Genomic DNA, 15,742 nt, shown 5'->3' with positions numbered 1-15,742 from the left:
TAGGAGTTGACAGAGAAATCGTTATAGCTATAGAAAGAAATCATATCTGAAGGGGTGACAGAGAAACATTACCCTAAGGTTGCTAGAAATCATATACCAGGGGTGACAGAGAAATCATATCCTAGGAGTAGACAGAGAAATCGTTATAGCTATAGAAAGACATCATGCATGAAGAGGTGACAGAGAAACAACACCCTAGGGTTTCTAGAAATCATATACCAGGGGTAACAGAGAAATCATATCCTAGGGGCTGACAGAAAAATAATACCCTAGGGGCTGACAGGGATAATCAATACATAGGGAGTGACAGTGAAATCATACCCTAGGGGAGACAGAGAAACAATACCCTAGGGTTACTAGAAATCATATACCAGGGGTAACAGAGAAATCATATCCTAGGAGATGACAGAGAAATCGTTTTAGCGAGAGAGAGAGAGAGAGAGAGAAAACATACATGAGGGAGAGACAGAGAAACAATACCCTAGGGTTACTAGAAATCATATACCAGGGGTAACAGAGAAATCATATCCTAGGAGTGGACAGGGATATCGTTTTAGCGAGAGAGAGAGAGAGAGAGAGAGAAATCATACCTGAAGGGGCGACATAGAAACAATACCCTAGGGTTGCGAGAAATCATATACCAGGGGTGACATAGAAATCATATTCTAGGAGATGACAGAGAAATCGTTTTAGCGAGATAGAGAGAAATCATACCTGAAGGGGCGACATAGAAACAATACCCTAGGGTTGCGAGAAATCATATACCAGGGATGAAAATATCCTAGGAGTTGACAGAGAAATCGATATAGCTAGAGAAAGAAATCATGCCTGAAGGGGCGACAGAGAAACAATACCCTAGGGTTACTAGAAATCATATACCAGGGGTAACAGAGAAATCATATCCTAGGAGTGGACAGGGATATCGTTTTAGCGAGAGAGAGAAATCATATCTGAAAGGGTGACAGAGAAACAATACCCTAGGGTTGCTAGAAATCATATGCCAGGGTTGACAGAGAAATCATATCCTAGGAGTTGAGAGAGAAATCGTTATAGCTATAGAAAGACATCATGCATGAAGAGGTGACAGAGAAACAACACCCTAGGGTTTCTAGAAATCATATACCAGGGGTGACAGAGAACTCATATCCTAGGAGTTGACAGAGAAATCGCTATAGCTATAGAAAGAAATCATACATGAAGGGGTGACAGAGAAACAATACCCTAGGGTTACTAGAAATCATATACCAGGGGTAACAGAGAAATCATATCCTAGGAGTTGAGAGAGAAATCGTTATAGCTATAGAAAGAGATCATACCTGAAGGGGTGACAGAGAAACATTTCCCTAAGGTTGCTAGAAATCATATTCCAGGGGTGACAGAGAAATCATAGCCTAGGAGTTGACAGAGAAATCGTTAGAGCTATAGAAAGAAATCATACCTGAAGAGGTGACAGAGAAACAACACCCTAGGGTTTCTAGAAATCATATACCAGGGGTAACAGAGAAATCATATCCTAGGGGCTGACAGAAAAATAATACCCTAGGGGCTGACAGGGATAATCAATACATAGGGAGTGACAGTGAAATCATACCCTAGGGGAGACAGAGAAACAATACCCTAGGATTGCTAGGAATCATTTACTAGGGGTGACAGAGAAACCATATCCTAGGAGTTGACAGAGATATCGTTTTAGCGAGAGAGAGAGAGAGAGAGAGAGAAAACATACATGAGGGAGAGACAGAGAAACAATACCCTAGGGTTACTAGAAATCATATACCAGGGGGGACAGAGAAATCATATCCTAGGAGATGACAGAGAAATCGTTTTAGCGAGAGAGAGAAATCATATCTGAAAGGGCGACAGAGAAACAATACCCTCAGGATGCTAGAAATCATATACCAGGGGTAACAGAGAAATCATATCCTAGGAGATGACAGAGAAATCGTTTTAGCGAGAGAGAGAAATCATATCTGAAAGGGCGACAGAGAAACAATACCCTAGGTTGCTAGAAATCATATACCCGGGGTGACAGAGAAATCATATCCAAGGAGTTGACAGAGAAATCGTTAAAGCTAGAGAAAGAAATCATACCTGAAGCGGTGACAGAGAAACATTACCCTAGGGTTGCTAGAAATCATATACCAGGGGTGACATAGAAATCATATTCTAGGAGATGACAGAGAAATCGTTTTAGCGAGAGAGAGAAATCATATCTGAAAGGGTGACAGAGAAACAATACCCTAGGGTTGCTAGAAATCATATACCAGGGATGAAAGAGAAATCATACGTTAGGGGTGAAAGAAATCATATATACTAGGGGTGACAGATAAACCATACTCTAGGGGTGACAGATAAACCATACCCTAGGGGTGACAGATAAACCATACCCTAGGGAGTGACAGAAATAATATAGTAAGGGTGACAGAGAAATCATATACTAAGGGTGACAGATAAACCATACCCCAGGAGTGCCAGAATATCCTAGGGGTGAGAGAGAAATCACACCCTAGGGGAGACAGAAATCATATCCTAGGAGCTGACAGAAAAATAATATTCTAGGAGCTGACAGAGATAATCATTACACAGTGAGTGACAGTGAAATCATACCTAAGGGAGTCACAGATAACTCATACACTAGGTGGTAACAGAAATCATACCCTAGGGGTGACAGAGAAATCATATCCTAGGGGTGACAAAGAAATCATACCCTAGGGGTGACAGAGGTCATATCCTAAGGGTGCCAGAGAAACCACGCCTAAGGGTTGACAGAAATCATACGCTAGGGTCGACAGAGAAATAATACCCTAGGGGTGACAGAGAAATCATAACCTTTGGGTGACAGAAAAATCATATACTAAGGGTGACAGATGAACCATACCCCAGGAGTGACAGAATATCCTAGGGGTGAGAGAGAAATCACACCCTAGGGGTGACAGAAATCATATCCTAGGAGCTGACAGAAAAATAATATTCTAGGGGCTGACAGAGATAATCATTACACAGTGAGTGACAGTGAAATCATACCTAAGGGAGTCACAGATAACTCATACACTAGGCGGTAACAGAAATCATACCCTTGGGTGACAGAGAAATTATTCCCTAGGGGCAAAGAGAGAGAAATCATATTCTAGGGGTTGACAGAGAAATCGTTTAAGAGAGAGAGAAATCATACACTAGAGGGTGACAGAGAAATCATACCCTAGGGGGTGACAAAGAAATCATACCTGAGGGGGTAACAGAGAAATCATACCCTAGGGGCTGACAGAGAAATCATACCCTAGGGGGTGACAAAGAAATCATACCCTAGGGGCTGACAGAGAAATCATACCCTAGGGGGTGACAAAGAAATCATACCCTAGGGGCTGACAGAGAAATCATTCCCTATACCCTAGGGGGTGACAGACAAATGATCCCCATCTCATCAAAATAGGACATATAGTTTTATAAGAGAAATACAAAATCTGATTGTTTCATATTTTGCACTAAGTTACTCCCTATAAACCCCTGAGGGGTCAGACCCTTCCAGACTAGAATTCTTATCCTCATCATCAAAGCATCTTTTTGAGAGATTTTTGTGAAAATCCACTCATTACTTTCACAGAAGAAGTCTTTTATGGGTTCTGCATTCTATATCTTGCTATGGCACCGCCCCTCAGTCCTCAAGAAGTCTTGATATTATCTTTAAATTGAATATTAGATAGTATAATTATATCACCTAATTGAAGCTGCCGAGAACGTTTATATATATGATAACCCTATATAATAATATTTACACCTATCTTTAGAACAATGTCTGTGTGAGTTGACTTGCTCAAGCACTCAACACCTCTGAACATAGAACGTCTAACATTTCAGCAGAACAGGCCCACTAAGAATCCTCAATATTGATGACGATGAAACAGAAAATACAAATGGTACAAGAAGGAATAGCAGACAAGGGGGCAGATCCAGGGGTCCAAGAGGACGACATCCAAGAAACCCTGAGTCCTCTCAGAGTAGAAGTGAAAGCAGAGGCGGTAATGCAGAGAGAGGACATAGAGGAGATGGCCGAGGACGAGGCAGTAGGGGTGGAAGAGGCGGGTCTAGAGGAGCATCTGGTGGATTGACTCGAGGAGCATCTGGTGGATTGACTCGAGGAGCTGCTGACCTCCGAAGATATTCTTCTCTCAGTAGATTGGATACGGTACCAAACAGAAATGAGGATGTACAAGATGCTACTAATGCTAGATACCGTGATAGTTCGAGACCAAGAAGAAATGATACTCGTTCCAGACCACCAAGAATGTTTGGCTACAGGAAACTCAGTGAGCTCAGTGAAAAGACCAATTCAGATGATGTTCTAATGGAATTACTGTTGGAAAGTAGTGGATTTCAAACTCTATTAAAGAACATTAACATGCAGATCGACTGGAGTAGATTGCTTCTATCTGTACTAGGAAAAGCTTGCTCCTCTTCTAAAAGCCACAGCAAGTTACAGTTAGTGGGATTAATGGTTCAAGAGAATGTCATGATGCTTCAAGTGACCACATTCCTTGCAAAAATCAAGTCCAGGATTGCTGTGATGTCCCCTGACCATCTTCAGTGCATGATTCAAGATGTTTGCAAGATAATGAAAGAGTTGATGCAACGAATGCCACAGGAGGTCCACACTGTTAGTAGTGCTGTGTTGATGTTAGATGCTATTGCTGAGGACCATACATTCAATTTACAACAGAATCCAGATATTTTGGAATTGATTAATGATGTATCTACAATTATGAAAACACTTGTAAAGGACATTGACAACCAAAGAAGAGATAAAAACATTCAACCTGGTGGCCGACGGAATTATAGAGACATGGAATCATTGCCTCCCCCAAACAATTTCAGAGAACTTCCGATACTGCCTGATCTGAAGGACCTGCAATTCAATGAGAGACCTTTTATCAGGAGAAACAAGATTGATGGCAGCTATGATGACTTGCATCATTATCTGGACGTACAGTTCCGTCTCCTAAGGGAAGACTACATCCAACCATTGCGGAATGGAATCACAGAGTACAGGAGGGGCAAGAAGGATGCCAAACAGAGATTCCAAGATATCCGTCTGTATAACAAGGTCAAGGTTATTAGACCAGTCTGCTCAAACAGCGGGATTCTACATGTCATACAGTTTGATGTGTCCAAGATGCAGAAAATGCGTTGGGAATCTTCTCGTCGACTTATTCATGGTTCACTTGTGTGTCTGTCCCAAAATGACTTTGAGACGATTCTATTTGCCACTGTTACAAACCGTGATGTCAAATTACTTCAACAAGGACTAATAGAAGTCCAGTTCAAAAACAACTTCCAAAGTGTTTTTGACATCAAACCAAGCGAGGAATTCATCATGGCGGAAACTACAGCTTATTTTGAGGCTTACCGGCACATCTTGAGAGGACTTCAGGAGATAGAAGACGGTCTGCCGATGCAGCAATATATTGTAGAATGCAAGCAAGTTTTAAAACCACCGAAATATATACGAAACAATATCCACTACTATGATTTCAGTCCTCTTTTACCTAAGCAACATTCCAGTACAGAGTACGTTCCAGTCATAAACACACGTCAATGGCCAAGTGCAGCAGAGCTACAGATGGACAAATCCCAGTACCGGGCACTGCAGATGGCAGTAACCAAAGAGATGGCACTCATCCAAGGCCCTCCCGGTACAGGAAAGACGTTTGTTGGATTGAAAGTCATGCAGCTCCTTCTCCACAACTCCGATGTCTGGAGACGATCAGACGACACAGACGACGAAGACACGCCAAACGATTCCATATTGGTTGTATGTTACACAAATCATGCACTTGATCAGTTTTTGGAGGGAGTATCTGAATTTTGCGATAGCATTGTTCGTATTGGTGGGCGTTGCAGCAACCCGATTTTGGAACCTTTCATGTTGAGTAATCTTCGAAAGGAAGCTAGAATGAATAGACAGATTCCGAAACTAATTTGGGAGAGGAAAGCAGATTGCAGGAAACAAATGAATGTTCTCAAAGACAAAATTGAAGATGTCAGCGCCAAACTTGACGCTTCTCGGCTTGGTATAATGCAGGAGAAAACGCTTGAACTGTTCATAAAGGAGCAGCATTATACAGAACTAATATCCGGCCGTCTGAGAAACAAAGAATTTTCTGCAATTCAATTTTGGCTGTCAAGTGACTTGCAAAATGTCATTCCTCAAACAAAAGAAGACACTTCAACAAGAACCTCTGCTGCTGAATATTCATTATATTCAAATTGGATTGACAAAGTCATAAATGGGCCTTCATTTGAACTCGGAAGTGAAAACATTCTGCAAGGAGACCTATGGACCAAAAAACTCGTTGAAAGGTTATGCATATATAAGCAATGGGTAAACTCATATATATCTTACAAACAGAAATGTATTGATGATGTTACTGAGGATGTCCAGGCACTTGTAGAGGGAAACAAAAAATCCGACAAGACAGACCTTCAACACAAGCAGATGCAACTTCAAAGACTTCAAAAAGACGTCCAAACGGCAGAGACACAAATTATGTCGGAGAACGCTTTGAAGGATGGCCTCAGATTGGAGCTACGTCAACATTTAGACAGCCTGCTTAAAACAAAATCGTATACACCTACCAACTGTTCTGTAATGGAACACTGGTTACATATAAACGATAACACCGATTCCCAAGGACTTTTCGCCGAGGCTCTAGAAGCTTTAGCATCAGTATCGGAAACCATAGACACACTGGAGGAAGCCGAAGCCGCTGAACTGGAGCGCATTGTTTATGTCGACGAGGAAGAAGATATTAAACAACCGAAACTCCATGAAGAGATGTTGTCTAGGGCAATGGCTGATTTAGCATATACTTTCACTGGAACTGACAACATGACTGAAGCTGTAGGGACTGATACACAGTGGCAGGTGGCAACTTCTACGAAAAACACGAAAGCGGTGATGCGTAGAATGCTGGAGCAGAGTCAGGCAATGTCAGAAAAGGAGGAGTCACGGCAGCCTGCTGATGTCTGGACTTTGTCTGTCGGGGCCAGGTTTTCCCTTTACAAACTTTGGCTTTCAAGGTATCAGGATTCCCTCAGTTCGTCTATTCAAGATATAGTGCAACAATATTCAGATATCTGTGATGTATATCAAGAAGTCATGGACTGTGAAGATGTGGATGTCATCTCGGGAGCACGGGTTATTGCTATGACGACGACTGGGGCTGCAAAATATAGAAACATCCTGAGATCTGTTAACCCCAAGATCATAGTAGTTGAAGAGGCAGCCGAAGTGTTAGAATCTCACATAGTATCCACCATTAATTCTAACTGCCAACACCTGATCCTCATCGGCGATCACAAACAGCTACGACCTACTCCTACAGTGTACCAGCTAGCTGTTCACTACAACTTGGAAATATCATTGTTCGAAAGAATGATAAAGAACGAAATTAACTTTGTCACCTTAGAACTGCAACATCGCATGCGACCAGAGATTTCGAAGCACATGCGACACATCTATCCGGAGCTGCGAGATCATCCCTCTGTATTTGGAATGAAGGACGTCCTTGGAGTTGAAAGAAATATATATTTCATCGACCACAGTTTTCATGAGACATTCCTGGGAGAAACGAAGAGTCGCTCGAATAGCCATGAAGCCGAATACATCGTGTGTCTGTGCAAATATCTGCTCCAGCAAGGATACAAGCCTACACAAATCACAGTTCTGACAATGTATACTGGTCAGGTGTTTGCTCTGAAGAAACTCATGCCTAAAAAGGATTTTGAAGGTGTTCGAGTGACAGCCGTCGATAACTACCAGGGAGAGGAAAATGATATTATTCTGCTCTCTTTGGTAAGGAGCAACAACGATGGTAGTGTCGGATTTTTGAAAACAGACAACAGAGTCTGCGTCGGCCTTTCCAGAGCTAAGATGGGATTTTACGTGATCGGAAATTTCTCTCTCCTGTGTTCGAAGAGTAACTTGTGGTCAAATATCGTTCAAACTCTCAAAGACAACAATGCGTTTGGATCGTATCTGACGCTGAAATGTCAAAATCACCCAGAGAAAACTGTCAAAGCTACAATGAAGAGTGACTTCAGCAAGACACCAAATGGAGGCTGTACCACACCGTGTGAAACACGTCTACCTTGTGGTCATGTTTGTGAACAATATTGTCATATCTTTGACAGTGCTCATCAGAAATACCGTTGTTTGAAGCCATGTGCTAAGGAGGTTTGCGATAAAGGACATGTTTGCACTAAGAAATGCTGGCAGGAGTGTGGGAAATGCGTGATGAACATTATCAAGACTATTCCAGTATGCGGGCACAAGCAATTAGGCCCATGTCATCAGGATCCCCACAGTTTCAAGTGTCGGTCAAAATGCGAGGTAAAGCTGAGTTGTGGTCACATATGCAGCGGAAATTGTGGAAAGTGTAAAGAATACAACACCCACCAGATTCAATGTCCAGAGCTCATTCAGCGCAAATTGATTTGTGGACATTTGATACAGTGCAAGTGTTACCAAAGAATTGAAGACTTCTCTTGCACGGAAAAGTGCACTACTAAATTAGATTGCGGTCATCCCTGTTCTGGAACATGTGGAGGTTGTTTCCAAGGACGCTTACATCTTCCTTGCTTCGAGAAGTGCACCCAGATGTTAATATGTGGGCATAGGTGCGGTCAGAAGTGCGGTGAACCATGCCCCCCATGCGTTAAGAAGTGTGGTCTTCGATGCGAGCACAGTGCGTGCTCTGTAATATGTGGCAAACCCTGCCTCCCATGTACAGAGCCTTGTACATGGGCATGTGAACACCAAAAGTGTACGAGACTTTGTCACGAGATGTGTGACAGGATACCATGTGACATGCCATGTCCACAGAAACTTGAATGTGGTCACTCTTGCTCTGGACTCTGTGGGGAAGTGTGCCCGAAGATATGCTATTACTGCGACGAGGCAAAGGCGAAGGAAATCTTCAAAGATGCTACACCTGCCACTAGATTCATAGTGCTGGTGGACTGTACGCACACAGTTGAAAAGGTTACCATGGATACCTGGATGAACAGTGATACACCCAACTCGAAACCATTTAGTCCCCTGGAAATAAAACAATGCCCGACATGTAATAAACCAATCTTAAACAGCAAGAGGTATGGCAATATTATCAAACAATCACGTGGCCTCATCAACGCTGTTAAACAGCAGCTTATTGGCAGTAAAAGGAAAATCCATACCCATTGCCAGCAAATGAAAGTATTGGTGGCCAAACTTCAACAGGTTGATACGGAAGGCTTCAATGTTTTGATGCGAAAACTTGAACCTATTTCTCAGGTGACGATGGCGTCTCTTGAAGTGGTCGATATCCAAAGAAACCTGCTACAATCTATCATCGACAAACTGCAAGAACTTCAAAGACTCCAAGTGACACAATACCAAAGGATGGGTATGCAGGCACAAGCGTCACTCAGAGCATTAAAAGGATGGGTAATAAAGACAAAATTCAAACCTAACAAGACGGATATCAAGTCCAAACCCCGAGAGACTTTCACTCCTCAAGAGCAAGTGGAGGTTAGGGAGGAGATGTTAAGACTATCATATGTAACAGAGGTGATCCGCTGCGCAGATCATAGCCACTTGTCAGGAATACCAAGCCTGACTACCCAGTATGACGACCTACATCGAATCTTGGAAGATGGGCGCCCTATGACGCAAAGTCTTGATGAGAAACTGATCAAGATTTTTAAGAGTTTGAATGCCAAAGACCCTTCATGTCAACCAATTGCCGAACAGAGATGTATACCAAAGTCCATGAATGATTTTGCTCAAAGAGGACGATGGCAGAAATGCAATGAAGGTATGTATAACATTTCTAGTCTCGAGTTAAAATAGTATATGAAATTCTGTAAAACAATTATTTTTTATTTAATTTTTTGCTTTTTTCAATTTCGATGTATTAAGGTGAACACTATTTTAGTGAAGATGTTTTCCGTTTCTGAAATATAAAGCCACCACAATATATCTCGTGTAAATCTGCGGAATTTTACGAAAAATACAGCTTTACAGTAAACAGAATGTTCACAATATTAATTTCACTTTAGAAGTCGATGTCGAACATTTAAAAATCAGATTTTTGTAATATATAAATATCTCTCAGAAACGGTATTTTAAATATGAATCATTATGCATGTAATAATATTCGAACAAAGCAAATAATGATGGTTATGTTTGCTCAAAAATAAAAATATGAAGCAGAATTTTCTTTCTGGAATAAATCTATTAGGTTTAATATTCATTGAACACCGTTGTAAGTTTTAATTGAGTATCTTTCAGTAGAGCAATTGATTCGAAGGTTTTAAGTATTTTTACAGGCATAGGGAAAATAATATTGTTTTTCACGATATTTAATTTTCACGTTTTTTTTTGTTGTTTTTTTCTTCTTTTCTATATATCATGTACTTGCGAAATTACAAGCAAATTCGTCAATACCTATCGTAGCACATTGTTCTGTGGTCAGAAGGCCAGAAATCCTAAAAAAATCTCGCAAAATTCAAACCTTTCTCTGTTCTTCTCACCAGATCTATTTTGAAAGAGCAATGGATTTCTATTTTTTACTTTATTGTTATTAATGTTTATTTATTTATTTTATCTTTTCAATTGTTCAACATTATATATATTTGAAGCAGAAAACCTATACTTCCACAAAGAGCTTCATCAATTGAAAAATGATATATATAGGTCGATATTGTTATATCCGGATTAGAGGTGCGACACCGAAAGACAAAGCTATGGATACTATGGTTCAGACGTAGTCAAATTTTCAAAAACAAATATTTTTACCGACACTGAAATATATTTTTTATACACTTTTGCAGCCAACCATTTGCTTTCTGCTGAGCAAGCAATAGGAACAGCATGTCCTCAGTGTTTGAAGGTGAAATTAGCCAAGAATAGCAATACACAACAGAAACCGCCTCAGACTCCGACAAGAAACACTCTTCATGTGGCTGAGAAGGTTGTAGGTCATAGAATAGCTGATGAAGACCTGGCTTCAACTTTCAATACCAGATCCGTTCCTCATTTAACTGGAAATAATTGGACAGTTGAAAATCTAGCAGAGCTCACTATGAAATATAAAAGTGACACTTCTTCAAACGCAAGTGTAGAGACGGAGGTAGCAGATGGGTATGTCAAATATACAGAGGAGGTGACTCCTATTCCAAAACCCAGAAGAAAGAAAATTGAAGTACCAAATGCCTATGATGTTATGGACTGGAAGGCGTTTCCTCCAAAACCTAGGAAGATGGACCAAGACCATGAGACGACGGATCTGCAGCTTACTGACATGTCATCGAAGCAAATACACGTTTCGGGTTATACAGGCCAAACTCAGGTTTCTCAAAACACTGACCGCAAGATGAATACATCGGAGAGGACCAATTCAGGTAGGACATTTTGTCCCATAAACAAGGGAAAACAAATTCATAGCCATTCCAAATTTTTATTGAAACGCATTTTAACCAAGAATCTATGGAGGAAGTTGTTCGATTAAGATAATTGCAAACAGAATGCTTTTGAAATAAAATAGTGAATATAAAGTACTTCTTTTAGCAGACTCAAATTTTAGCGTATCATGATTTTTTTTATACAGATTAGCGGATTGATGAATAGGAGCATTCACAATATGTGGTATAGAAAAAAAACTATATAAAGAAATGTCGATTAGTGCAATCATAATTTAACGCAATATTGAAAGCGCTGTAATAAAAGTACGCTAAAATGTTTACGTTAACAGTAACACAGCATTTATTGAGAGAACTCTGGCATAAGTCGGCATTTTCTTTGTACAGGCTCACCAGTAAGAATATCGTACGACAGAGAATCTCTAAAACGCTTGAGAACATCACCTTATTCACATGTATTTCCTCCCTGTCTTCATAGAGCAGATCTTCTATCCATTCTGAACATCCCTAACGACAGGGCAACCGAAGTAACAACAGGTATTTAATGTATTATGATCATTTAAGAGACTATTTTCAATGCAATATTCTTAACGTAATTTTGACGAAAATTTGAATTGCAAGTTACGGTGGTGTTTAGTTTAGATTTGTTCAACACAAGGTTATAAATAATTTTGTTCTTCGACATTTGAATTGATAGAAGTTATAGAATCAGAAGAGGTTACGGAAGCGAATAGAGAATCCATTAGGAGCATGGCTCCCTCCACCAGAGAAGATGTGATAAGCCGTGCCCAAAACAACTCCTACGGGTTACAATGGACTGACCCTAAGCCTGTTGTTCCGGTAGGGCAAACATATGTTACACACGGAGACGCCGGATTAAGAAAGACTTCCTTTACCTCTCAAACCGACAGGAAGCTTGGTAGGTCATCATTGATCATTGTTAAAGTAAAAGGAAACTTGGATATCGATAACATCGGTTTGATAACTAAAAGCATATAATTAAATTCGTTTATAGACACAGAACTAATACAGGTGTTCATCCACTCTCAAACGGACGTCAAGATGGATAGGATTTCAACGGTTATTATTATTATGCAAAATCCCAATTCTTTGTGGAAAATATAACCAACGAATATCAATATGCATGGTGTTTGATTTATAAAATTAACTCAAAAATATTTTTCCATCTTCAAAATTTTAATTGATAGAAGCTATAACATCTGAAGAGGCAGTGGAAATCAATAAGGAGGCGGTTAGGAAAATGAGTGTCCCCTCTAGAAAAGAAGTGATCGGTGGTGACCATTACGACCCAACTGGCTATCAGTGGACAGATCCGAAACCTGTTATGCGAGCTGCAAACACATCGTCACAACAAGCAGACGTAGGAATGAAACCGGCGTGCTTTACCCTTACAACGGACGTTAAGAGGGGTAGGTTTTCGTTGTCATTATGACGATGCAAAATCATGAAATGATGTCGTAAATGACGCGTACAAATATCGATGGCGTTTGATATATTAAATCAACCGAAAGTAAGTTTATTCACATTTACACAAAATTTAAATTGATAGAAACTACAAGATCTGAAGAGTCTATGGAAATTGAAACGAGGTCAGTTAGGGATATGATTAGCCGTTTCCAAAGCAAACCCGCCGGCAATCAGTTGACAGACCCTAAACCTGTTGAACATGCTGCAAAACCAACGTCACCTCCAGCAGACTGGAGAAAGGCGTACTTTACTCCTCAAACGGACGTTAAAACTGGTAGGTCTTCATCTGCTATTGTGTTTCATCCACCTCGTCCATATTCTCTAATTTCGATACATTCATTCATGACTCTACTGATTTCATTTCGCAACATATTTTCATCGAAATTTATACGAAGATCAAGTATGTGAATACCTCAGAAAAGTTCGTATTTCTTTGTCCCATGTCCCTTTTGCTACATATAGATCATATACATGGCTTACAGTGTACAAGATGAACGCTAGGGTTTGGTTTTCTGTTAATTCACTCTTCATTTCAAAATAAACTGAAATGACACTTGCGTTTTAACGAAAAATATTGCAAGTCTTTGTTTCAATTTTAGAAATTACGTCTTCATACGAAGAATACCGAAGACCAGATGTGAAGCCTGTTAGACCGAAATACTCACAATCCGCACCGGAAGTAGAAACAGAATTGAAAAAGACATACGATAGGATTCAGATAGAATCGGAGACAGGTAGGTTTTCTTACTGAACTCCAATTATACTTAGATAAACTTAAAGGTGTTTCTAATGTTATCTAAACTTTGAGGCGAAATGACATGGCAGACCAAGGTATTTAGTTTATTTAAGCAAAGAACAATTATATATGTTACAAATCTACCATTAATTTTGAAATAATAGGATTGTGAAAAATCACATACAAAAAATGAAAATTAATAACGTCGCGTTGCGCATAAATTTAAAACGTTACATTTTCGTCATTATATACAAACTAAAACTGTGATTGTAACCATGAGTGGCAGTAAATAAAGTTCATATAATGTTTATTGGTATATAAACATCTTTAAATCAATATTATCAATTTAAAAATACTTTTTTGCACAGCATACAAATTTCTCGCAATTTTTTTCCTTCAAGTGTCCCGATTTGGGTACTGTGACGTCATAAACACGTTCGTTGGTTTTAAGAACATAAAAAAACGAGCAAAATTTCAACAAATAGTTTTATTTTTCTCAGACTCGGTGCCTGCCAATCCACCAATCATTGGTCAAAAGCAGAGAACGAAGATGTTGTTCCAGTGCATTGAGAACAATTGTACTCAGTTGGAGGCTCCTGGACTTTCCGGGCGATGCCAGGAACACTATGCGATGCGCGAAGTGTCCCTACTGGAGCGATTAAAAAAGTTCTGGAAAAATTGATTGTACATGCATTTCCATGGCAGATATCACTTCGTTAAGCATACAACGTTGAGAGTTGTACATCACTCTCGATTACATTCATTAAAAGGAAATAGTTACGACCACAGGGAAATGTCTGTTTCTGTTGTCTATGGATCCTCCCTCTGTGATACATAGAAACAAGAAATGAAACTTAGGTATCGCTGACTTTAATCTGGTGTCGTTATATATCATAAAAAAAACCATATTATATACCTGTGTATATTAATTCATTATATTTGTGAACACTTTAGCATGTAGGCGTTACATGGTATCACAGGAAATGACGTCAATCTGGCCATCCATTGGCCCCCCTATATCTATGTAATACAGAAAGGTAGATCATATTATATTTCAATGCGGCCGCTAACGTACGTTATTCAAATTACTGATCATTATGTGTCATTTGATGTTTAGTTCTGAAAAAAGAGTGTTTGTTTTTTCTTAATTTTTATCCATGTTGTATCTATTTTTTATTTGCGCTGCTTTGTAAGGTTTCATTAGGTTGTGAAACAAACCTAGTGTTGGTGATTAGCTTTTATTTCCTGACTTTGTATTACGTATATTATATATCATTTAACTTATTATGTTTAGCGATATTGTTAGACTTTGGAACTAGTACTGTGAAAATATAATATCAAACAGTTCACTTTCATTAAAGCAAAATCGCCAACTTTTCATTCTTAAAGAATTTATTCAGAGCGGAAGATTTCTATTGAGAAATCCGCGCTTGATTTTGAAAGTTGTGGTTTTATTGTAGTAGACTTTTTTGCTGATACAATAGCTGGTGTAAGTGGCACAAGACATAAAGTTATGATGTCTTATTTCACTGATAATATTATACACAAACAAAACAAAGATATGTAAATAATGCATGTTGCAATGGACGTTTCCATTATTGAGTTCATGATCCTTTGTTTTGAGGTGACCCATCCTCGACATCCAGGGGTTGACCCATCCTCGATATCCAGGGGTTGACCCATCCTCGATATCTAGGGGTTGACCCATCCTAGATATCCAGGGGTTGACCCATACTCGACATCCAGGGGTTGACCCATCCTCGACATCCAGGGGTTGACCCATCCTAGATATCCAGGGGTTGACCCATTCTCGACATCCAGGGGTTGACCCCTCCTCGACATCCAGGGGTTGACCCATCCTCGATATCAAGGGGTTGACCCATCCTCGACATCCAGGGGTTGCCCCATACTCGACATCCAGGGGTTGACCCATCCTCGATATCAAGGGGTTGACCCATCCTCGACATCCAGGGGTTGACCTATCCTAGATATCCAGGGGTTGGCCCATCCTCGATATCCAGGGGTTGACCCATCCTAGATATCCAGGGGTTGACCCATTCT

At 40.0% G+C, this 15,742-nt stretch overlaps 1 protein-coding gene across 5 annotated transcripts in view; it reads left to right on the top strand.

Moving 5' to 3' along the window:
* Positions 1–15,315, top strand: part of LOC110466993 (NFX1-type zinc finger-containing protein 1-like) — a 28,099-nt gene extending 12,784 nt beyond the window's left edge. For 4 of the 5 annotated variants that reach the window (XM_021523837.1, XM_021523836.1, XM_021523838.1 and 1 more), the window contains exons 3-10: positions 3,856–9,851; positions 10,870–11,439; positions 11,845–11,994; positions 12,155–12,376; positions 12,666–12,887; positions 13,028–13,219; positions 13,545–13,679; positions 14,182–15,315. In XM_021523837.1, coding sequence (XP_021379512.1) covers positions 3,856–9,851; positions 10,870–11,439; positions 11,845–11,994; positions 12,155–12,376; positions 12,666–12,887; positions 13,028–13,219; positions 13,545–13,679; positions 14,182–14,363 — 7,669 coding nt within the window. In that variant the 3' untranslated portion in view covers positions 14,364–15,315. The remainder of the gene's footprint in view (positions 1–3,855; positions 9,852–10,869; positions 11,440–11,844; positions 11,995–12,154; positions 12,377–12,665; positions 12,888–13,027; positions 13,220–13,544; positions 13,680–14,181) is intronic. The other variant, XM_021523840.1, reaches the window with a different exon arrangement.
* Positions 15,316–15,742: the final 427 nt, after the last annotated feature.

Source organism: Mizuhopecten yessoensis, unplaced genomic scaffold (genome assembly GCF_002113885.1).
Source record: "Mizuhopecten yessoensis strain PY_sf001 unplaced genomic scaffold, ASM211388v2 scaffold11153, whole genome shotgun sequence".
NCBI classification, from domain to species: Eukaryota; Metazoa; Mollusca; class Bivalvia; order Pectinida; family Pectinidae; genus Mizuhopecten; species Mizuhopecten yessoensis.
This window is presented reverse-complemented; position numbering and strand designations above follow the sequence as displayed.